General features: G+C 48.4%; 1 protein-coding gene and 1 long non-coding RNA gene across 2 annotated transcripts in view; one reads left to right on the top strand and one right to left on the bottom strand.

Moving 5' to 3' along the window:
* FKBP6 (FKBP prolyl isomerase family member 6 (inactive)) overlaps nt 1–25,370 on the bottom strand; it is a 47,305-nt gene that overhangs the window by 3,077 nt on the left and 18,858 nt on the right. Inside the window, exon 9 of the mRNA XM_074974313.1 lies at nt 7,314–7,367. Within this exon, the coding sequence (XP_074830414.1) occupies nt 7,353–7,367 (15 nt within the window). The 3' untranslated portion in view covers nt 7,314–7,352. The remainder of the gene's footprint in view (nt 1–7,313; nt 7,368–25,370) is intronic.
* On the top strand, nt 1,287–24,063 carry LOC142000456 (uncharacterized). The gene is made up of 3 exons (XR_012642250.1): nt 1,287–1,470; nt 19,548–19,725; nt 23,813–24,063. It is a non-coding gene; the product is annotated as an uncharacterized LOC142000456 (long non-coding RNA).

Below are 25,370 nucleotides of genomic sequence, written 5' to 3'. Positions count from 1 at the left end.
CTCCTGGGTTCAGGAGGGTGGTACAGTTCTCGGCTGTGTCATACACTACCAAGGGTTCATCCTGAAAGGAGGTGGCGGAAACAAGGAATTAGGATGGGAAGGAGAAAATCTTTATATATCACTCTCTTGACTGCTAATCCACTGGCTCTGAATGCCAAATCAGTCATTTACCGAACCTGCAGCCCAAAATTCCTATCAGCTATGACAAAGTATGACAGATGTTTTTAGATAAGGTACTCCGTACTATATTAGAGCAAAGCATCTCTCGACCACGCTAACGCTGAGCCATCTTCCATGTTATGGACATACATAGCTCTTTTTATAGGTCCCTGACAGGCATACTTAAAGATAATCACTTGATGTTTCCACTGGCTGTTAGTTGTGCTTGGGGTGTCTAGCTGGGTGTAAAAACTGCATCTACTGAGACTTCTTGTGCACCATAAGGGGAGAAAAAGGATCAAACTAAGAATCTTCTATGATCATGGTTATTTGAAGTAATAAAGTCTTTACATGGAGCTAATTAAAAATATTCAAGCTGAAACCCTAAAGGCATTTCAAGGAGTGTCTGATCAGTTCATCTCTTTCATTTCCACCTAATGGCTACACAATCACCAAGGAAGCGGAGGGGGACTCTGTGGCCTTGAAGATGAGAAGACCTGGACTTTGTTCAAGGGGCTGCTGCTCTGGCAGGTAGGAGAACTACGTGTCCCAACCAGGCCATCCCTCCAGTGTTTCTCTCCTTCCTTTAAAAGTGGTTTGGCAAGAACTACACAAAAATCAACACAAACATATGCTTTCAAGCTCAGAGAGAAGTCTGTTATTCACAGGCTTCAGGAAGACAAAAGTCAGTCATGAATTTATAGTTAGGAAATGCCATTTCACGGGTCATTTAAAAATCACAATTGCCTTTATTCTGCATTTAAAACAACAGTTAACAGGCAGCATTTAACTAATACTTTTAATTATTTTAAGCAGCCTGGACACTGGTGCCTGCAGAGTCAGATCAGCAGCCACGCAGCAGGGCTGCTAAGAGAGAACAGAGATTGCTCCTCTAGCTCTGCTTCCCTGCCAGCCTCTCCTAAGGCAGTGGGAAGAGCAGTGCTGAACAGACACATCACTTACACCAGAGCTCGGGCTCTGCCAAAAATATGCAGGCGTGTGGAATCTGGAAAATAAGCACTGCACACTTCTTGACAAGGCACCAATCCAATGAGGAGAGTCCCTGCCCTTTAACCCTCTCATTAAATCCAGGCTCCACACGGGCTGCTCTCAAGCGACTCACTGAAACAGGTCCATCTGCTTGGCATCACACCCATCCATCCACATGGAAACATCCATCGGGTCAAAAAGTCATGGAGATCGTTAAATAAAAACCGGTAATGGAATTTGTGACTTCTGTGAATAAGATGCAGCCTTAAACAGAAGACGAGCTTGAGCTTTTAAATGAAAGAAAAGCAGCTCTCCACAAGGGTAAGACTAAAGCTACTTTTACAAAGAGAATGAGCCATCAGTTTTACACAGGATGCCTCCAATTTCAATCGGGATTTCAGTTTAAAGTCTGATGATATACTACAGCCCAAGAGTGTTAGGGTGTGTGTTCGTTTTCAAAGCTGGCCTTCAGGTCAATATGGCGCCTTCCATGCTCAAGCTATAGAGGAGCCCTCCGTAAGGTACAACCGCAGCTTTGTAACAGTATGCACACCAGTGGTGTACTGTACTATTCAAGAAGTTTATGTCCCAGATCTCCAGACCAGCCAGATTTAAAAAGGAACACAGCTGGCTGGTCTACAGTTAGCAGGAGTTCTCTTTGCTCCTTCTCACTCCTTTTGAATTCCACTGTCTGAGCTCCTCAGTGTGTGTATCTAAAGTTAGCTACTTCTGGAAAATCGGTATGCTTGAGAGTAGGCAACGAAGTATCTGGTAAGAACGTGCAATAGCTCAGTCTAAAAAATTAGAAGCTGCTTGTCCAATTGCCATGCGGTTTAATGCTCTTATTGATTAAATCTGACTGAGTAATTTAATTGGCCAGGGGGTTCTGCTCTAAATACAGAAAAGGCACTCACAGCTGGAGGCCTGGGATGCAAGATCCCTGCAATTACTGGCCTGAGGCAGCTACAGTTGACAGGGCTGCAACTGCTTTAAGTTTCAGACCTATCCTTTAGGGCAGGCCCTCAGGAAATATACGAGACAAGGTTCAAGGTGGCAATTTAGATTTTTGCTGCCATTTGCTGTTTGCATACAAAGTTATTTTTTTCCTGATCAAGTCTGTTTAATCTGAACATGTTCCCCTTGAGAAAGAACTAACTATTTATATGCTCACCACACCAAACACCACCCCAGGAATGTGCAATTCTGGCATGACTGGCTCGTATATTTTCCAACACAGTAGGAGCAGGATATTAGAAAGGGAAGAAAGCGGTTTAACAAATTTGTCTCTTCCTGGTGAAGTGACACCAATCTAAAAATCACATCAGCTAGAAATATGTAATTTGCTATTATCAGAATGTATTGTATCAGGAAGAGTTAAGTCAGAAGGAAAGGAATTGCGCATGGATTTTACATGGTACCATATGGCAGGACCGGAAATGCTTGCCATTGGCTCAAGCTCTCATTAAAAATTAAGTTTCTAGCTCTTACGGTTGTAAGGTCAGCTGCTCCCACACAAAACTGAACGTTAACCAGTCCAAGTCTGGCATTCCAGAGCCTGCAGCCAGCAGAGCGAAACTGAAGAGACAAACAACTTTTCCACTACTGCCAAATGATTCATAACAGCAGCAGTGCTGCTAGACAGAGCTCCAAGTCCCAAAAGCAGGCTCTGTTTATGGAGTCCCCCCCTCCTATCTCCCCTAAAACAGAGGTTGAGATCAGAGCAGGGTAAGAGAGAGCCCTTCGCAGCAGCCAAGCAGGAGGGCAGGGGGAGAAGTGTAGCAGAGACCCCCTCCCACCTCCATCAGGAGTGCAGGGTAGGGAGGCCTCATGTTGAGAGACCAAACTCAAAGAGTAGTTATCGATGGCTCACTGTCAAGCTGGAAGGTCCTATCTAATGGAGTTCTGCAGGGGTCAGTCCTAGGTCTGGTACTAGTGAATGCTTTCATTAATGACTTGGATAATGGATGGAGAGTGTGCTGCTAACATTAGCAGATGAGGCCAAGCTGGGTGGGGTTGCAAGCACTCTGGAGGACAGGATCAGAATTCAGAATGACCGTGACAAATTGGAGAATCAGTCTGAAATGAACTAGATGATATTCAATAAAGACAAGTGCGAAGTACTACTCTTAGGAAGGAAAATTCAAATGCACAATTATAAAATGGGGCATTAACTGGCTAGGTGGTAGTTCTGCTGAAAAGGAACTGGGGATTATCGTGGATCACACACTGAAGATGAGCCAAAAATGTAATTGATACACAGGCAAAAAAGACTAAATGTTCTGGGGTGTATAAACAGGAGTGTCCCATGTATGATACAGGAGGTAGTTGTCCTGCTCTACTTGGCACTGGGGAGGCCTCAGCTGGAATCCTGTGTCCAATTCTGGCCTATGTGCTTTAGGAAAGATGTGAATAAATTGGAGCGCGTCCAGAGGTGAGCAACAAAAGTGATAAAGGTTTAGAGAACCTGACCTATGAGGGAGGGTTAAAAAAATGGACACGTCTAGTCTTGAGAAAAGCAGACTGAGGTGGGGACCTGATAACAGTCTTCAAATATGTTAAGGGCTGTTATAAAGGAGGACAGTGATCAATTATTCTCCATGCCCACTGAAGAAAGGACAAGAAGTAATGGGCTTAAACTGTGGCAAGGGAGACTTAGGTTTGATATTAGCAAAAACTTTCTAACTCTAAGGGTAGTTGAGCTCTGAAATAGGCTTCCAAGGGAGGCTGTGGAATCCCTATCACGGGAGATTTTAAGAACAGATTGGACAAACAGCTTTGAGGTCTGGTCTAGGTTCACTTGGTCCTGCCTTAGCACAAGGGGCTGGACATGAGGAAGTCTCGAGGTCCCTTCCAAACAGCAAAGTTCTGTGACTCTATGTTTCAGGCACCTACTAGCTAGGTGTCTATATTAAAGATGGCACCCCTGAGCACGGTCCAGGGACAGTATCCTGATAGGAATCGCAGAACCTCCTCCTTACCACAGTCCCCTTTTAGAGGGAGAGAGGGGAGGAAGGAACGAAGGTGAAGAGGGCTTGGACCTTTCACCAGCACATTGTATTTGAATTTCTCTGGTGCTATAGCTCCGTCATTTGTACCACTCTGTGGGGACTCATCTCCTTGCACAAATATTGATGTGAATCAGCGTAACACAAACTTGTTTGGGTTTTTTTTGGCAACAAAGTTATCACATTCCAATAGAGCAAAACACCAAAGCTTACACAGAGCAGTAATGTTACTGGAGCACACGCTAGTGCCTAATGCTCTTATTCACGTCCTTGTTAACACCATCTCCTCTATGCCTTCTTCCACATGGCCCCCTAAGCATGCTCTCGCCCTGAACTGATCCACAAGGCCCCTGCCTCATCCTCATTCTTCAAGACTCTAGTTCACTTATCTAAAAAAAAACCCTACTTTGGTGGTGTTCTTCCCCTAATTTCTGTCTGTCCATTTGTTTGTACACTGAGAATGCCTCAGGAGAAGGATTGGCCTGCCTTCAAGATCTGTGACGTCCCTAGCCCATCACAGGCACTGCCATAGCTACAGCACTGTCCTGCAAACCAGAAGGAAGGGCTGGGATCTGAAGAGACAAGAGTTGCAAAACAACCCTAATAAATCTTTTTTCCTTCTTCTCCTTATGGAGGCTTTTCCCAGCAGGGGCGGTGTCTAGTTAAGTTACGCATGAAGCCTTCTTGTTATTTATAGCAGCACTCAGCTACTTCACAGAACTTCCTTACCTGGGAAACCCCCGCAGGTAGGGTATTTTGAAGGAACATGCACAAATGTGTGCGAACTTGGTAGTGTCTTAGATGTGCAGCTCTGTACCATGAGTCCACATAGCACGGGCATGAGGCATTTTTAAAGTCTATACCTCAGCTATAAATGGGTGGGGTGGGAGGGGAGCAGCAAGTCACTGTTTACTTGAAGCCTGGAGTTATCCCAAGTCAGGAGTTTTGACTGTATTATGCTCATACTCCTCAGTTTATTTGCAAGTCTTTTAGCTCATTAGGTCAGTTTAATTGGCAGCAGCTGCTGGTTCTAAGCCCAGTTATAGTCATTTCTACCTGGCGACCCAATCCCAGCGCGGCAGCCAAGTCTCACCAATTAATAGCAGGCCTAGCAATCTGGACGCCATTCCTAAAATCTAGACGTTTGACCTTAGGAGTCACAGTTTCCTGCTATAATTTCAGCAGCGCTTGTTGTCATTGGAACAGCTCTAAGCACTGAGCCTTTCTCTCTCTGGTGTATGACAATTAGAGCGTATATTAGAGGCAAGCTTTCAACTTTGGCCCACCTTAGTACAAGGAGACTCATCCTTCTGGAATGAAACTATCCTCCTCCCTGAGTGCACAGACATTTCTAAGGAGCCTGCTCCACACTTCACAGAGCAGCGTATGAAAGAAGGATTTCTTTAGTTCCCTGTTGCCTACACGAGGCTCTGTAGGGCAAGGCATGGATACAAAATTCCATCCCAGCCATGTGAAGGAGCAGAAATCTTTCCATGCTAACAGTCCAGGCTTCACAATACAACAGTGGACTCTGGTAACCCAGTATTCCCTTCCTACCTCAAGTTTTCAGATAATGGCCCCTCACCTATGTACAACCCCCCCCCACACACACACACACCATGCATGTGCACTGATCATATGCACACAATAAATCCCCTCACTTGAGGTATGTAGGTGATGGGGGGGGGGGGGATGTGAAAGTTTTGATTGTACAATTGTAGTGCCCTGAAGTAGGATAAGGCAAACAATTGGAGTCCACCTACTTTTAGTGGGCAAAGAGTCAGGCCCTGTCTTTCTTTGCCAGAAGTTAACCCACTATGGAAAACAGGCACCCCACTTAACAATTCTTGCTCTCTGAAATGTTCATCATCCGTCTCCTCCCTTTCTCCCAGTGTGGAATTCCGGGCTGTGCTAGAAAGAGGCAGTAGACACGAGCGCACATGTTCAGTTTCTCCGCTTTCCCTGCAACCCTAAAAAAATTCTGGAGATGGGCAAATCCCGCCACCATTTGCAATTCAAGAAGCAAGTCCCAGGAAGTCAGTTTTACAGCTTTTATCTTCCATTCCGTACACTTATCTGCACTTTGCCTGAGCTGAAACATGCATGTGGGATGAACAAGAATTTTAAAATGCTATTTAAAGAGCCTAGGAGTCTTGGTGTTGACTAACTGAATTGAAGATGGTGCCCAGAATTTTGCTGATCCCAGCTGCTGACCCTATCAGAATTCTTGAGGTGAGAATGTACTGAGAGTTTTCAGCTCCCATGAACAGCTGTCAATGTCTGTGCTACCTTGCAACAGTTGCAACACCGTTCAGCCTGTATTTTTGCATGTCCAGAAGTCAGGTACTGTATACTCTGGCCATGCTAAATAAACTGAAATGATCACTTCTGAAGCATTCTTCACACCTTGGGACACACGTCTGATCGGGGGGAGAAGGGGATGGAAGGGGAGAGAGGAGAGATTTATGCCAACCGGAATCTCCACAAAGAAAGTCTATTCGGAGCAAGACACTGCTTGTGGTAGCTAAAGGCATGCCCTACTTTACAATTCCTATCTGACAGGAAAGGATCAATCTGCAAGCTTGATCTGTGGCAACACCACATAAACAGGCTTGCTGTTAGAGACAGGCCAATTGATATTCCAAAATAGAAAAAAAAAATAATGATGATCCAAACCACTCATCCCTGACGAGTTGGAGATGCCAAGTAGCATGTACTAAGCATTAGAGAGAGGCTGGGTATGCTTAATCACGTCTAGCTTGACTTGTCAATAGGTAAGGTTCATGCCTCCAGGTTCCTGGATCAATGCAGAGAAATTGTTACAAGAACAAATGGAGGTAAAAAAAAAAAATCAAATAAGCACTTCAAAAAACTGGTCAGCATTAAATGACTATTGTCAGGGAACACCTACACAGAGGTTGTGTGTGTGAATCAGACAGTTTTAAGAAAAATCCAACAAAATGGTAAAATTGTAGGCTTGAGTACTGAATTTAGCTAGACATTAGTCCAATTTCTCACCGGTGATAACAAAATTGACTGTGAGTAATCTAAAAGGCTTTAATAATTTACATATGTGCGGTTCTTTAAAGTTGGCTATATGGGAAAGGTTTGAGAGTAATTTTAATGAGTAATTTTATTAGATTATGTTATAAGGAGTACCTGTGGTTTCTTTTTAAAGCATCAGTTGACTCCAAATGTTCACAGGCAGTAGACCTGAGATAAAATGATGAGACAGGACCAATTACGGATTGGCTTAACATAAACTTCAGACTGTAACCCCAAGTTAAGACAGATCTTACCTCATTTCTGCATTAGTTCTAGATAACCAGAGTTTCCTTTTGATAGCGTTTGAGCTAATTACAGCTGCAAGAGTTTTGGTTTGATCTTTATGTGGACTTATTTAGCCAATGCTTTTTTGTTTCTGCCATGGCATGCTGAAGTGGCCTCGTGGTAGAGTGAACTGATACCCTTGAAGAACCTTGGCAGCAGCACGTACAATAGATTCTATTGCAAAGTCTCAATGGATCGCATTCAGTTTAAAGTTGTTGGGCAGAGGAAGGTTAAAAAGCAGTCTAGAATGGCACTAGCCCTAGGAACTTCACAAAACAAGAACTAGAGGATTTATGGGCTCTCAACTTTCACAGTTTAAGCCTGGATGAATGACAAAGAGCTCCAGTGACTAATGGAAGAAAAGCAGCCACTGCAACCTATTGCACTAGTATGATTCAATATATATTTACCAGTGACCTGGCACCTACTGTTTAACCCTCTACCCTTCTCAATTTCCTTGGGGAAAATGCTCAACGCATTAATTGGCAGTGTCAGACTGGAAATAAGGCATAAATTTAACAGTGAGAGTAATTCGCCATTAAAACAAGGGTTGTAGTGGATTTGACATCACTGACCATTTTTAAATCAAGTCTGGATGTTTTTCTAAGAGACCTGCTCTAGCCATTATTATGGAGCAGTTCTGTGGCCTGTGCCATATGGGGGATCAGACCGGATATCACATCACTGGCCCCTTCTGGCCACAGAATCTATGAATCTACTAGTAGTAATTTCTCCCCTGGGGTGTTCTCAATTAAAGGGTTACGTCACTCTTCAGCCTCTACTGGTCTTTTCAGAATGTTGTTTTAGAGCTGCTCTTTCCCTGCCACATTAAGTGTGCAGAGAATTAACAAACCACACTGAAACAGGGACCTTTCATTTTTCCAGCCCAGACTCAGGAAGGACTATTTTAAAAAGGAGCATGTAAGCTTACACCTAAGTAGAAAGGTAACCTTCCCCTACTGCTGCTTCTGGGAAAGAACTGTTGAGGAAGGAAAACAGAGTTCTGGCTCACCACTCTATTACTCAGGAAATTACGCATTAATAGCTCGATCACAACAGCAAAAAAACCTCTCACCCAGCTTCATACTCCTCCTCCAACACCTAGGCTGCAGTCACTCGTGGGAGTCAGATCCAAGGCTGACCACCACCTGAAGAAAGAATGAGGTTCTTGGCGTAGCTGAATGCATTGCCATCAGTACTACTGTGTTAACACCCCATCATGATTTTCCACTGTGGCACTAACATGTAATTAATAGGTTAAAGGAGGCAAACATGCCAGGACAAACAGCAATGGGCCCAAAGTGCAACAGAACATTTGGACTGACTACTTAAGCGTGCACACTAAAACTACAAAAAGTTAATTCTGGTTTCTTACCGACTGTAGTTAGGACCCAGAACATGGATCATGATTTTTGTAGATTCTGGGAATGTTGGAGGTGGTTCCACGGTAACAGTTTTTCACTGCCTGGTATCGAAATATCAACTCTGCCCACATATCTACACCAGCGACACCATCACAGGACCTAACCAGATCAGCCACACCACCACTGATTCATTCACCTGCATGTCCACCAATGTAATCTACGCCATCATGTGCCAGCAATGCCCCTTTGCTATGTACATCGGCCAAACTGGACAGTCCCTACGTAAAAGGACAAATGGACACAAATCAGATATTAGGAATGGCAATATACAAAAACCTGTAGGAGAACACTTCAACCTCCCTGGACACACAATAGCAGATGTAAAGGCAGCCATCCTGCAGCAGAAAAACTTCAGGACCAGACTTCAAAGAGAAACTGCTGAGCTTCAGTTCATTTGCAAATTGGACACCATCAGCTCAGGATTAAACACAGACTGTGACTGGCTCGCCAACGACAAAAGCAGCGTCTCCTCGTGGTGTTCACACCTCAACTGCTCAAAGAGGGCCTCATCCTCCCTGATGGAACCAACCTTGTTTTCCCTAGCCTAATTCTTGCTTGAATATTTATACCGGCCTCTGGAAATTTCCACTACATGCATCCGACAAAGTGGGTATTCACCCACAAAAGCTTATGCTCCAATACGTCTGTTAGTCTATAAGGTGCCACAGGACTCTGCCGTTTTGCTACATATATGTTTGTCTTGTGGGTACTTTGGAAGTACAGCAATATTATTGTTGTTAGAAAAAAGGCACAAAGAATAGTCAGTCACAGTGTGCTATGGTTCCATGGTCCAGACAACCACCCTGTGTGTCCATATGGAAGATCTGACCTTGTTTCTATGCAAGATGATAGGGAAGTGTGGGGAGTTGAACTACCGATGCTTTTGCCAAGGCTAGATGGGCTCCCAGTACCTGCACTAACGGGCCCTGTAGGGAGCCCTCCACAATGCTGGACTCGGTGTTTTATCTTCCTGGATACTTTGGGAAGTAAAGTGTTGAACTGTACAAAAGAACCCCCTTGCTACAGTCCAGTAAAAAGCCACCTGTCAGAAAAACAAAAACCAAAAAACCCACTCTTTTCCTTTCCACTGTGTAAAAGAAGTGTTGACACCCCCCTGCAAATAGATCTTTGAGTTCTCTCTCTGCAAAGGCATACAGAATACAGAATTCTTAAATATGCCGTTTTCACACAGCAAACCTCACTTGAGATCAATCCACCGAGACGTTCTTCTTACCCAGAACACCACCACCAACATGGAAAACATGGTGACGGACACTCTGATGGATGGAAATTGCTTTCTAACAGTGGCCATTACAACGAGCAAACTGACGTAACACATGGTAGAACCTGGATCACTCTCCCCTTTGTGTCAGGCAGAAAGGCCCTGAAAGCCAGCCAGACAAATTTAAAATTATATTTGTTAGACCTCACTACTCATGGCCCCATTCTGCCACCCTGGCTTACTTTGAATAACACTTGTGACATATTACGGATGCACAGAATATCCAAGGACTATAGCATCAACTTTATAAATGTTACATGTACCTGCATGGTCGAGGTATTGTATTCTAGCTCCATAGGGGAGTTACAGGACTTTCCTGTGGGAACTAAAATCACTGCATGGTAATTAACTCAAATCCCCAGGCTGATCACCAGCCTGGAGAAGCTTTGCACCTTGCGGAAAGTTGCACAGACTGGTTTGACCTGGTTAAAGAGAAACTGGTAAACAAGGAACAGAAAACTGTATGAAGTGACCACCCTAGCATAAGGGGAAAGATCACTCTCACATAATCCTAACTCTCTACTGTTGTTAAGTCCTGTTTTTGTAATGCTTTTTTTCCTAAATAAATAAATACAACTCTGCTTTATGGATGTTGGCTGGTCCTTGGCTAACCCTGTCATTGCTCTGCAAGAATAGGACTGCAGGTGCTGAACTAAGGGAGGATTGCCCCAGCCACTACTTTCCAAAGGGTTAAAACCTCAGTGTTTAAGGCACATGAAGACACAAGAGTGGGGATCAATAACTACAGTACATGAAGTACTGGCACATTTTATCTGTGGGTTGTAGTGAGTTCATCCTTCACTACCTGCAGCATTGTTTGTGCCATGAGCTGGTTTGAACCCTGATTGGGAAGGGAGGGATTGAGGGGATCAGCAAGAGTCACATGCTGCTGAGGTTCATTCGCTACCGCGTCTCATAATGAAGATTGTTGGCATAAGACACTCAGAAGACAGTCAGACTATAGCATGTCTCAAGGCAAGTGCTAGACTGCCCCCAGGGAGACAGTGATCTCCCTAACAGTTCTCACAGGCTAGTAGGGGCACATAGCCAAACTGCAGGTGGGTGGTGAGCAGAGGCCTGTATTCTAAGATATGCAAGGTTACAAACGCAGCTTAGTCAGCGATATAAAACTGTTTATAAAAACAAGCCAAAGCTGGAGACCAATGCTGGTACAAACTGGATTGTTAATGTTAAAAGGACAAGCTTCAGGTTAAGTCACAGGTAGACAGGACAACAATCAGAAAGATTCTGTAAATGGGAGAAGGTGGTTAGGTTGAAATCAGAATACTTTGATTGGTTAATCACAATGGGAAGAGTCTGCCTCCCCCTTTTGGGCACTGTGTATCTGGAGATCAGGGAAAGACTCTGGGGGGCAGCAGGACAGGAAGGAGGAAGTGTCACCACATCATGGCTGCTGCTGCCCCTCCTGTCTCCTGGGATCCACCACGGAACCAGTGGGCTTCCACTGCAAGCCAGAAAGGGAACCAGATGACATCCCAACCTGTTTGGCAAAATCCTGAACATCTGAAATGTGAACTTATGGTTCTGCTGTTAAACCCTCCCCCTAGATGAGGAAGGAAAAGGATGTCTCTTTTTGCCCCATCTAACAAGAGCCTGGCTTAACTGACGAAGACAACTCCACCTTTTGCAACACTGCTATGTGCCTGTGACCAGAAAGCAACACCTCCCAATGTTGGTTAAGTTTGCCAGATCTCAGAAAAGCTAACAGCAGTGTGTATTGGGCCTTTCTCTCCAGAAAGCTCGGTTGCAAGTGAAAATAAGCAGAGAAGACAACAGATAACGTATATTTTGTTAAAAGACAGTTACCTTTTCTATAACTGGTGTTCTTTGAGATGTGTTGCTCATGTCTATTCCACAATAGGCGTGCGTGCTCGCCACGTGCACCGGTGCGGAAAGTTTTTCCCCTAGCAGTACCTGTGGGGGGTGGGGGGGACAAGAGCGCCCCCCACGACCCCTGGAATGGCGCCTGCCTGGCTCGATATAAGGGGAGCTGCGCGCTCCCTCCACCCTCAGTTCCTTCTTGCCAGACAACTCCGACAGAGGGGAAGGAGGGTGGGGTGTGGAATAGATATAAGCAACACATCTCGAAGAACACCAGTTACGGAAAAGGTAACGGTCTTTTCTTCTTCTTCGAGTGATTGCTCATGTGAATTCCACAATACGTGATTCCAAGCTATGTCTGTTGGAGGTAGGTAGGAGTTCACAAGTTCCCAGGACAGAGGACAGCCCTGCCGAACCCAGCGTCATCCCTGCTTTGGGAGACGATTGCACAGTGAGAGGTGAATGTGTGAACCGAAGACCACGCGGCGGCCCTACAGATGTCCTGAATGGGGACATGGGCCATGAAGGCAGCTGACGAGGCCTGCGTCCGAGTCAAGTGTGCCCTCACAATGGGCGGCGGGGGAACACCTGCCAGCTCATAACAGATACACGAAGTGATCCGATTGGAAAGCCGCTGAGTGGAAATCAGCTGGCCCCTCGCACGCTCAGCCGAAGCAACAAGCAGTTGCAAGGACTTTCTGAATGGCTTGGTCCACTCAAGGTAGAAAGCCAGAGCCCGTCGCACATCGAGCGTTTGGAGACGGCACTCCTCACTGGATGCTTGGGGCAGGAGGACCGGTAGAAAAATGTCCTGACCCATGTGGTTGGCGGAGACCACCTTCGGGAGGAATGTGGGGTGTGGGCGGAGCTGGACCTTATCTTTATGAAAAACTGTGTACAGCGGCTCGGAGGTCAGGGCCCCGAGCTCCAAGACTTGCCTGGCCGACGTGATTGCAACCAGGAAGACCACCTTCCACGAGAGGCGAGACCAGGAGCACGTGGCCAGTGGTTCAAAAGGGGACCCAGTGAGACAAGCCAACACCAAGTTCAGGTCCCACTGCAGGACTGGGGGTCTAGAATATGGGAAAAGACAGTCCAACCCCCGAGGAACTGGCCAGTCATAGCATGGGAAAATACTGTGTGCCCCTGCGCCGGCGGATGGAAGGCTGATATGGCTGCCAGGTGCACCTTGACTGACGAAGGCACCAAGCCCTGGGCTCTCAGGTGGAGGAGGTAGTCAAGAATAAGCTGGATTGGAGCGGTCGTGGGAGATACACCGTGGTCTGCCGCCCATCTAGAAAAATGGGACCACTTCGCCAAATAAGCACAGCGAGTGGAGGGCAGTCTACTTTCAAGTAGGACACACTGCACCTGTTCTGAGCACGTCCTCTCCTCTCCGCCTAACCACTGAGCAGCCACGCTGTGAGGTGAAGAACCACTAGGGTGGGATGGAGGAGGCAGCTCTGGTCCTGAGAGAGCAGGTCCAGGTGGAGCGGCAACAGCCACGGCAGAGCTACCGCCAGGCCCGTGAGGATCCTGCACCAATGTTGCCTGGGCCACGCCGGGGCAATCAGGATGACCCAGGCCTTGTCCGTCTTTATCTTCTCCAGGACCCTGCTGATTAGAGGGAACAGGTAGAAGGCATAGAGAAGCCGGCCTGACCAGGACAGGATAAAGGCATCAGAGATAGCGCCTCTCCCCAGACCCCCCCTCCCCCCAGAGCAGAACCAGGGACATCGTTGGTTCTGCCGAGCTGCGAATAGGTCCACCTGGGGAGTTCCCCACCTTCAGAAGAGCCAGTGGGTCACTTCCGGGTGGAGGGACCACTTGTGTTGTGAGGAAACGTCCCTGCTCAAGCAATCCGCTCTCTTGTTCTGGACACCCGGTAGGTGGAAGGCCTTCAGGTGGATGTTGTAGGCTATACAGAAGTCCCACAGCCTGAGGGCTTCGTGGCAGAGGATCGGGCTCTGCCCTGCCCGTTGATATAGAACATTGAGGCTGTGTTGTCTGCGAGAACCCTGACTACCTTGCCCTCCAGGTGCGAGTGGAAGGCCATACATGCCAGCCACACCGCCCAGAGTTCCTTGACGTTTATATGTAGGGTCAGGTCTTGGGCCGGCCACAGGCCTTGGATCTGAAGGTTCCCGGCATGGGCCCCCCAACCCAGGTCCAACGCGTCAGACACCAGCTCCAACGACGGGGACCTGTACCTGAATGGGATCCCTTGAAGCATGTTTGAGGCAGACCATCACCGTAGGGAGGTGATCACAGAGTTTATTTAGTTGGGGATTGGTCCTGCTTTGAGCAGGGGGTTGGACTAGATGACCTCCTGAGGTCCCTTCCAACCCTGATATTCTATGATTCTATGAGTCAGGCACAGTGAGGATCTTGTCCATCCTGTCCGCGGCCTGGGAGAACTTCAAGGCCAACCAGAGTTGGAGGGGCCTCATCCCGAGTCTGGCATGATGGACCACGTACATGCACGCCGACATGTGACCCAAGAGCTGCAGGCAAACCCTGGCTGTTGTCACCGGGAACTTTGAAACCGAGTCCATGAGACCTTTCAAGGGTCTTGAATCTGTTTGGTGGGAGAGGCTGTGGCCGACACTGCGTCCAGGAGCACCCTGATAGTCCTGGTCCAACGCATAGAGTTTAACGTGGATTTGGTGCTGTTTACCAACAGGCTGGGCCACGTGGAGGGCTTCAGGAGTGGAAGCCATCCAGGCTACTCTGCTCAACGTGAGTCGGAGGCCTGGGGAGTGGGGAGTGAGGACTGCCCAACATGGGTCTAGCCTCTGTCCCAGATTTCCCTTGGTGCCGCTGCGAAGAGGGAGTCTTCCTGGCCCTCTTGGAGAGCCCTGTGAACCGGGAGTGATGCCGACTGGTCGATGGCACGGGAGGGTTGCCGCATACTGACGCTGCGGTACCAGTTCGGAGCAGCGTGCCAGAGTCAGGGTCAACGTTGACTCCGTCAGGATGGCCCAGAACCTAATGTCCCTTTCTCTTTTGGTCTGAGGCTTAAATGACTTGCAAATCTTGCACCTTTTGCTTATATGGGTTTCTCCCAAACAGCACAAACAGTCTGCATGCGGGTCACTTCTTGGCATAGAACACTTACAAGAGCCGCACGACTTAAATCCCGGGGTGGGCCCAGGCTTGCTGACTAACTAAACAGCTAACTAACTACAGGTACTAACACTGAACAAATTAACAGTACTGGGGATCGAGCTACAGCAAAGCTAGAGCACAGTAGTTCCGACACACCTTCACTGGCGGCAAGAAGGAACTGAGGGTGGGGGGAGCGCACAGCTCCCCTTAAACTGCGCCACGCAGGCACCACTCCAGGGGTCGCAGGGGACGCTCCCACCCTACGGGTACTGCTGGGGAGAAACTTCCAGCACCAGTGCACGTGGCGAGTACGCACACCTATTGTGGAATACACATGAGCAATCACTCGAAGAAGAACCTTTCTTTCTCCCTGTGTTGGACTTAATAGAAACAGGATTGGACTTCAACAGCAACAACATTTAAAATAACTTTCTTCAACCCCTCAAAAAAAGAACAGATCAAATCATTTAAAGAGACCGTCAAGCACTGACTTCCCCCCTAAAAGAGACTTTGTACAGCAAAAGTGAATAAGGAAAAGAGTTAAAATAAATGCTTTTATTCTTTATGACAGGTTTCAGAGTAACAGCCATGTTAGTCTGTATTCGCAAAAAGAAAAGGAGTACTTGTGGCACCTTAGAGACTAACCAATTTATTTGAGCATGAGCTTTCGTGAGCTACAGCTCACTTCATCGGATGCATACTGTGGAAAGTGTAGAAGATCTTATTAAATACACACAAAGCATGAAAAAATACCTCCTCCCACCCCACTCTCCCGCTGGTAATAGCTTATCTAAAGTGATCACTCTCCTTACAATGTGTATGATAATCAAGTTGGGCCATTTCCAACACATATCCAGGTTCTCTCACCCCTCCCCACAAACTTACTCTGAAATCTGGAAAAGCACAGACTCAGCCCCAGCTCCCTTCTGCTCCTGACACCAGATAGGGTGTGTGAGGCAAGAGAAGTGTATCCTGCCCACAGTTTGGGCCTTGGGGCCCTGTTCAGAAGTAGCTCACGAAAACTTATGCTCAAATAAATTGGTTAGTCTCTAAGGTGCCGCAAGTACTCCTTTTCTTTATTCTTTATGTTTTAAAGCATTTAACTGTTTTCCTTTTTCTGTGTGCTTAATAAGGGGTTGAGAAGATTTAGGATGATTACAATGGGAATAATGCCAGTGCAGACACAAAAACTCCAGACCACACTTAATTGCTTAGATGTTATAGAAGCATGCCAGGTTTTTTATCAACATCTTTTCCCTTGCTGGGCCTGAGATGCCCCCTAACCACCACAACAGTGGCATGGACTTGTCAGTCCCATGTGTGGAACTAAGCTCAGTTCTCAAAGCGGATGGTGGAATGCTGCTTTCTGCTCCAATATGTTTTTCTCATGACCCAAAAGTTATCAGATTCTCACAGTTCTGTCAGCAAGAGAGCTCCTGTGCTTATCAGTAGGCAGTCTGGGTTTATTAGGCATATAAGTCAGAACAGTTCCTCTGGTTGGTGTCTGGCAGATGCTATGGTCACAGAGAAGGAGATCTGTAGCATTCACTACCTGCATAGAAGGTCTCCGTACTGACACTTCAGCCTCAGCAGAATTGATCAGAGAACCATAAGTGACCTGTGCAGGCAGTGAAATGGAACAGGGCCATTGATCCTGAGGGAGGATGGCTTCCCTGATGTGCAGTTTTGGACGTGTATGAGGTCCATCAGTCTTTGCGAACAGGTCTATTTGTTTAGCTGCTAATAGACAAGATTGGGAGTGGGGCTGGAGAAGTTTCTAAATTGAACCTGAAGTTGATTTATGGATTAGGATAAGAAGGTGACTGCTACATCTCTACTCACTGCAGACTAGATCCAGTGTGTGACTCTCAGACACTACTAGCCTGGATGTAAGCCATGATTGCTCCTGGGAAGCTGAGATTATTGGCCAGCCAATTCGTCCGGCTTTACAAGGGTGGAGCTAGTTATTTTGAGCGCAGTGGACTCCAATGTTGAATCTGACTTAAGCTCCTTCAGTTTCAGATGGGAGTTGGTAGGTAGGAAATGTGCCTATCAAGACTGTTGTCATTTGGGAATGGTACTCCAGCACATACACTAAGAAGGATTTTGATTTAAGAGTGTGGCTCTCTTGCATGGCCTCGGATGCAAACCCTGGAGACATGCCTTATTTACCAGCCTTGGAGTATATTTGAGGTGAGAGCACAGGGCTGGCAGAGTTCTCCAGCCACATTTTGGAGATACGCAGGTCAGGGTATCTCAACCAAGATCAGATCATATATGAAGGTTTTTGTTTTTATGACCTTGATATAGTCACTTGAGTGATATACCCCTTTATTTCCTGCAGGCCAATCTTTCCATGGCCTTAGAGTAGAAGCACGTGTGATTGGAAGTAGTTTATGGATTTGCTCACAACAAAGATTTAGTGGTATCAAAACAAAAAAACAAAAAACAAAAAACCCCACCTAGTTCCAAGTTCTTAGCGCCAGTTCAGATATTGCAATTGGGATACACATCCAACTCAAAGAGCAGAATTACTCACCTATACAGCAAAAGGCCAATCTCAGAATTCTGAAAGCCTCCCAAATTCCACTTTAGCTAAAGCACATATCACTAATGCACCACAGTCTAGGGAGAGCCAATCCCAACATTCTGAAGCCATGTCCCTGCCAATGTACTCCTGAATTCTGTCCTCAGCCACTGTGATAAGACATATGGCCTTCTCTGGAGGCCTGCAGTCCTGTTTAAAATGCATATTAAGATTACCCAGCATCTCAATACCATGAAGCAGAACTCCAGATTGACCCTCTGAAGCAATTTTCTCTTATAAGGCAGGCCACACATAGCTTTCTCTGGAACTTGCCGTTGCTGTGGTGATCAGGCAGGAGACGTGGGGGTTGTGAGGGGAAGAATGAGTTGCTGAAGATGTTCTTGTTGCCAGTTTAGCGATTTCCTAACCCACTGATCTGCTGCTAGACTGCCCAACTGATAACTCTCCTCTCTGAGAGCAGAAGGTTACTCACCTTGCAGTAACGGAGGTTCTTCAAAATGTGTCCCCTTGTGGGTGCTCCACTCCAGGTGATGGTGCCGCCCGGTGCCATTGATCAGAGATCTTCGGTAGCAGTGCCTGGTTGGGATGCATGTGCTCAGCTGTTGTCTCGTGGCATAGTTAGGGTCTGCCTAAGCACGCACGTCCCGCACCCCCCTCAGTTTCTTCTCTACCATAGAGATGAGAGAGTAGTACTCCAAAGTAGAGGGAAGGAGGGTGGGTAGTGGAGCACCCTTAGGGACACACATCTTGAAGAACCTCAGTTACTGCAAGGTGAGTAACCTTCTCTTCTTCTTTGAGTGCTGTCCCTGTGGGTACTCCACTCCAGGTGAATGTGAAGCAGTACCCACTATAGTTGGTGGGATTTTGGAGTTGCTGCAGTGACCACTGTAGACAGTAGCGTGTGACCTACTATGGTGTCTGCCGTAGTATCCTGTGCGATAGCATAATGTTTGACGAAAGTGTGGTCAGATGCCCACATGGCTGCCTTGCAGATGTCAGTAATAGGTACGTTATGGAGGAATGCAACTGATGTTGACATCGCCCAAGTAGAATGAGTTCTAATGCCCTGGCGCGGTTGAGCATTCTGAATCTGGTAACAGGATCTGATGCAGTCAGAGATCCACTTGGAGAGTCGTTGCTTAGAGATAGCCGCACCCTTCAATCTCTCCGAAGTGGAGACAGCCTAGGGGATTTACGAAATGGCTTAGTCCGTCTACATAAAATGCGATTGCCAGTCTGATGTCAAGGGTATGTAATGCCGCTTCCTGTGGAGTCCTATGAAGTTTGGGATAGGATGCAAGTATGTATGTTGGCTGGTTAAGGTGGAAGGTAGACACCACTTTGGGGAGAAATGTAGGGTGGGGTCGCAAGGTAACCTTGTCTTTCGAGAAGGTCGTGTAGGGAGGGTAGGTCATCAGGGCGCTTATTTCCCCTATTCTTCTCGCTGACATTATGGCAACCAAGAAAGCTACTTTCATAGACATGTGGAGCAGGAATGAGGTAGCTAAGGGCTTGAAGGGAGGTTTCATAAGACCTCGGAGGATAAGGTTGAGATTCCAGGCGGCCGCTGGTGGATGAATCTCAGGGTAGAGATTTTGCAGGCCTGTGAGGAAGCGTTTTATTGTGGGGTGGGCAAAAAGTGAATATCTGTCCAGCAAATCATGGAAGGTCATGAGAACTGCAAGGTGTACTCTGATGCAGCTGAGCAAGAGCCCGCCCTGTTTTAATTTCAAAAGGTAATCTAGGATGTCAGGGAGGGTCACGGCGTGGGGCGTCAAGCGTCTATGGGAGCACCATACAGAGAAACATTTTCACTTTTGCAGGCAAGTCTTATGAGTGGAGTCTCTTCTACTGTGCAGGAGGACATACTGGACCTGCTCAGAACAGGCTAGTTTGTGGGTTTGAAACCATGAAGGAACCATGCTGGCAGATGGAGTTTCTGGAGCTGCGGATGAAGAAGCCAGCTGTTGTCCTGAGAGAGAGCAGATCTGGTCTGCTGGGGAGAGTCCTTGGAAGACGGATGGACATGTGCAGCAGGTAAGGATACCACGTCTGTCTGGGCCAAGCCAGGGCAATAAGTATGACCCTGGTCTTGTCCCCTCTGATCTTGTGTAGAACCCTGTGTATCAGTAAGATCAGTGGAAAAGCATACATGAGGGAGTTGTTCCATGGGATGAGGAATGCATCTCCTAGGTATGTGGTCCTGAGTCCCGCTCTGGAGCAAAATAGATGGCATTTGTGGTACTGGGTTGTGGCAAAGAGGTCTATCGACAGGGTGCCCCAGTGGGAGAAGAGCTGTCGTAGTATCGTGGGATGCAATTCCCATTCGTGTTCCTCGGAGAAGTGTCTGCTGAGTGTGTTGGCGGTAGTGTTGACCCACCCGGACAGGAAGGAAGCGGTGATTTCTATGTGATGTTGTATGCACCGATTCCATAACCAGATGGCTTCTATGCATAGGGAGTGCAGTAGTGCTTCCCCTTTCCTGCTGATGTAAAACATACATGCTATATTTTCTGTCAGGATCCAATAGATTTGTTCTTTATGATGGAGAGAAAGTGAAGGCAGGTGTGTCTGACTGCTCTGAGCTCTAGGAGATTTATGTGCAGACGTGTCTCGGACAGGGACCAGCGGCCCTGTGTCGGGTGTTCCCCCAGGTGCGCTCTCCAACCTATCAGGGAAGCGTCCGTGGTAAGCATAAGCACTGGGGAGTGTTGATGGAAGGGAACGCCCTAGCATGTGTTCTCTGGTTTTGTCCACCAATGTAGGGAGGCCAATACGCTCGCTGGAGGAGTTAGCGTCATGCAGAAGCTGTGTCTGCTGGGTTGGTAGTTGGAGTTGAGCCAACCCTGAAGACCTCTCATGTGCAGCCTGGCACACTTGACCACGAAGGCGGTGGCTGCCATGTGGCCAAGAAGCTGTAGGCAGGTTCTTGCCTGTATTCTGGGGCACACGGAGAGCATGCGTATGAAATATGTAACAGTGAGGAATCTGTTGTGTGGGAGCGAGGCTCTAGTTCCAGTTGAGTCCAGATGGGCTCTGATGAATTTGATCTGCTGTGTGGGTATCAGGGTGGATTTTTAGAAGTTTATTTGCAGACCTAGAATGTGGAAGAAGGAGATGGCAAAACGGGTCGCTTTTGATGTCTCGTCGTATGAGCCACCTTTGATGAGGCAATCGTCTAGGTAGGGGAAAAGTATGATCCAATGTTTGTGGAGATGGGCCACGACTACGGCTAGGGTCTTGAAGAATACTCTCGGTGCTGTGGAGAATGGGAATACTCTATATTGGAAATGGTCGTGTCCGAGTGTGAATCGTAGGAAGCGCCTCTGTGCTGGATGAATGGATATGTGAAAATAGGCGTCTTGTAGGTCGAGGGCTGTGAACCAGTCCCCTTGTTCCAGTGTGGGTATGATTGTGACCAATGTGACCATCTTGAACTTCTGTACACATACAAATTTGTTCAGCCGGCATAGGTCTAGTATAGGTCTCCATCCCCCGCCTTCCTTCTGGGTCAGAATGTAGTGGGACAGTAGTGAACAGAACCTTTTCCCCAACGTTGCGTTGGTACAGGCTCCAGTGCACTTAGCTGTGGAAGATGAGCCACTTCTACGCGAAGTAGGTGCTCGTGAGAGGGGCCCTGAAGAGGGACGGGGACGGGTGGGTGGGGAGGATATGAAAGGGATGGAGTAACCTGAACGAACTATTTCCAGGACCCAATGTTCCTGTGAGACCTGTTGCCAGGCATGGTGGAAAACCTGGAGGTGGTGGCCAAATGGGCAAATAGGTGGCAGAGTCAAAGGGTGGTCACGCAAACCCCCGACCAACACTTCAAAATTGCTGTTTGTTTCCCGAAGGGTGGGAGGTAGCTGGTTGTGCATGGTTTTGTCTGCGCCTAGGAGGTGATTCCTCCCTATATCATACGGTCTGGGCTGGGGCTGGTGATATTGTTGTGTGCAGCACCTCGGATAAGGTTGATACCATTATACCCATCCCTCCCCAGGAGACATGCCCAGTGTGCGCAGGGTTGCTCTAGAGTCTTTCATAGTGTGATGGACTTCATCGGATTTTTTTAGAAAAAAGCTTATCTTTATCAAAGGGGAGGTCCTCCACTTTGGTCTGCAGATTTTTGGGGGAAACCAGATGCAGACAGCCAGGAAGACCTGCACATGACCACCGCAGTTGCGGTAGTGCGGGCTGCTGTGTCCGCCATGTCCAGGGATGCTTGTAGCGCTGTCCTGGACACCAACTGACCCTCAACAAGGACTGAAAGTCTGCTCTCCTCTCCTCTGGGATATGGGAGATAAAATCAAACAGCTTGTTGTAGTTGTCCAAGTCATAGCTTGCAAGTAGGGCAGAGTAATTTGGAATTCTGAATTGCAAAGCAGAAGAGGTATAAACCTTGTGGCCCAGGAGGTCAAGCCGTCTGAGGTCCTTGTCCTGCGGGGTGGGCCGATATTGTGGCTGTTTTGTCCTGTGTGTCGCTGCATCCACTACAAGAGAATTTGGTTGTGGATGAGAAAATAAGAAATCTACATCCTTAGCGGGAACATAATATTTACATTCAGCCTTTCTGCATGTTGGTGGGATGGAGGCAGGGGTCTGCCAGAGGGTGTCAATTGGTTCTAGCAGTGCTTTGTTTATGGGTAGCACGATCTTTGAATGCGCAGAGGGTTGGAGGATTTTGAGGCGCCTGTGTTGTGTCTCCTGGACCTCCTCTAAAGGAATGTCCTGGCTGAGTGCCACCCCCTTGAAAAGTTCTTGGAATTGCTTAAAATCGTCCACATTCTGTGGAGGTGGAGGCATGAGGAGCTGATGGAAAGTTAAGAATCGGTGAATTAGGGTATGGTTCATAGCCCACCTCTTCCGGGAGGGGGAGGGGGTCAGGAGCTCTAGATGTACATGGAGTTGGAGACAGAGGTGCAGAACAAGCTTGTGGTCCGGTGGAGGAGTCACGAGGATGAGTGGCAGCAGAAGCCAACCAAGGGTACCACTGAGGCCGAGACATGGGGTAAAAGAAGTGAGGTCCCACCCATGGGGGAACAAACTAGGGAAACTGAGGCTGGTGCTTGTGAGGCACTGTGCCTTGAGGTATACATGGTTCTGGTGGAGGAGGAGAAGCAGGTGGGGAGAACTCTGCCTGCTGCTGCATGTCGGTCTCGCTGACAGTGAGGGTAGCCGGGTCGGGTGGCGAGAGCAGCTGGTCAAACAGTGAGTGCTGTGTGTCACGGCGCGAAGAGTCAGGCTCAGGGGTCACTGAGATGTCCTCTTGATGTAAAAATTCCTGCTGCTCCATGGGGTGTGATCCTGCAGAGTGCGAAGTGTGAGCGGAAGCCCTCAGCGACTTTTGCTTTGCTTTTGCGGGTGCTGTGGGCCATCTATGGGCACCTTGCAGGGGGTCCGTGTCTGCTGCGGGAGTGATGGGCAGGCTTGGTGCTGACATTCTTGTCGCGGCCGGGGTAGAATGCACTGTCAGCACCAGGTCTGTCTTCGGTGCCAAGGAGAGCTTCCCACTGCGGGAAGTTGGATCCCTGCTTTTGCACTCCGCATGAGCCGTGGCTGAAGTGCTGGGGCGGTTGGAGGCGCCTGCCTTTGGTGCTGTCAGCACCAAGTGTAAAGATCTCACATGAGACCCTTTACCCTCTGTGAGGTGACATTGGGGCTTCCTGCCTCTTCACTTGAGATGGTGAAGCCGCGCTCCCAATCGGTTCTGACCTAGCCAGGGAGCGTGTGGGAGAGAGCTTACTATTGCCCATCTCCATAGGCGGCTGTAGGGATTTCTCCATCAGGAGCATTTTTAGCCACAAGTCCCTGTCACGACAAGCCCTGGTTTTCAGGCTGGTACAATGAATGCACTTAGCAGGGACGTGTGTCTCACTGAGGCACTTAACACAGTGTAAGTGTCCGTCAGACCACAGCATAGGCTCCTTGCAGGAGTTGCATTTCTTAAATCCTGGGGACCCTGGCATTATTGAACTAGGAATGTTTGGAGAGGGCGTTTCAATGGGAGACGAACGTGAGGAAAAAAGTTTGGGTTTGTTTGTTTGTTTTTTTAAATTAGGTAACTATTCTAAGGGAAAGGAAATATTTCTAACTATTTCTATGTCTTTGTACTTATTTCCTTCAGTGACCAGGGAAGAGGTTCAGCACTGCCCCGAATCCCGTCTTCAGCCGAGGACGTTTGATAAGGAACTGAGGGGGGGTGCAGGATGCACACGCTCAGGCAGACCCTAACAATGCTGCGAGACAGCAGCTGAGTGCATGCATCCCGACCAGGCACTGCTACTGAAGATCTCTGATCAACGGCGCCAGGACGCACCATCACCTGGAGTGGAGCACCCACAGGGACAGCACTCGAAGAACACCACATCTTTCCTCATAGCATTAGGGTGACTAAATGTCCCGTTTTTAAAGGGACAGTCCCATATTTAAGCCCTCCTGCAGGTGTCCTGACTTTTTCTTAAACGGACAAATTGTCCTGTATTTTCTGTCTCCCCTCGATCAGTACTGGTGGGTCCTGCTGCTGGCTGGATCCCTGCTAGTCAGATGCCCGTGCGTGGTGGGGGTGGGAGGGGTCCAGTGACTGACCATGGGGGTGGGTGTGAAAGGCTGGTGGCGGAATGAAGATGCAGTGTGCAGGGCCGGCTGCTCCCCTGGCTGATCCATTAGCACAGGCCCAGCTGCATGCCAACTCTCAGCCAGCAGGGCCCCGCTGCTCCTCTCATTTCCGGCAGGCGCTGGCTGATGAGTGGGGGCAGGCACCAGGCGGCCAGTCATCTCTGCTGCCCACCCATCAGCCCTTTATGTGCTCCCAACCTTGCTGTCCTCTCCCTGCTTTTCCCCTTCCTCCCCACACCCAGCCCCGATGCTCCTCCATATCTCCCTCGACGGGGCACGTCCCGCTCCCAGCGCTGTGCGGAGAACCAGCCTCTGGTCGGAGTGCTTAGCTCACCAACTGCCTGGCTGGGCTGGCGCCCCGCGAAAGCCCAAGACCCTCCAGCCTGGGGCACTAGCCAGGGGGAGTCAAGCGCTGCATGTGCCAAAGCCCCACACAGCACTGGCATGGGGAAGCATCTCCGCCCATCAGCTAAGCTCTGGAGTGCAGGGGTGGGGGTGGGGGGGAAGCGATTTCCAGTCTATTCACACCCTGAACCTGCAGGCTCCACAGCAGCCCCCAGGGCAGGGGCTTAGCACCTTCTTCACCCTGGGTCCTTCCCTCAGGGAGCGTGAGGTTGCTCCGTCCCCTAGGCACCCTCCCATACTGAGACACCTCTCTGGCCGGGTTTGTTGAAGCCTCTGCAGTCAGGTTCTCTGGGCCCTGGTGCATAATGCATCTTCAGGACTTAAGCCCTTCCTGCCCACACTGTAGCCGGGATGATGTCAGTGGCCAGCAGCAACCTGGAGTTAACTGCCTTTTGACACTGTGCGGACAGGAAGGGACAAGCTGCTTCCAGCCACACGGGAGGAGGAAAAGAGATGAGCTCTGCAAAGACATGGGCCAGGTCATCCCTCCCCCACCCCCGTCGCGCTCCTCCCCTGCGGCTGGAAGCAGCTCCTATCTCTCCCACACAGTGCTGAAAGGCTGCTGCTGGCCACATTCTGGTATGAACCTGGCAGAAATTGGGGGAGGAGGGGAGAAGCAGCATGTGATCCTGCATGGCCCGCCCCCTCCCCCCCCCGAACCG

Source organism: Natator depressus, chromosome 17 (assembly GCF_965152275.1).
Source record: "Natator depressus isolate rNatDep1 chromosome 17, rNatDep2.hap1, whole genome shotgun sequence".
In the NCBI taxonomy this organism is placed as follows: domain Eukaryota; kingdom Metazoa; phylum Chordata; order Testudines; family Cheloniidae; genus Natator; species Natator depressus.
The sequence above is the reverse complement of the archived record's forward strand: the minus strand, read 5'-3'. Positions and strand labels throughout refer to the sequence as shown.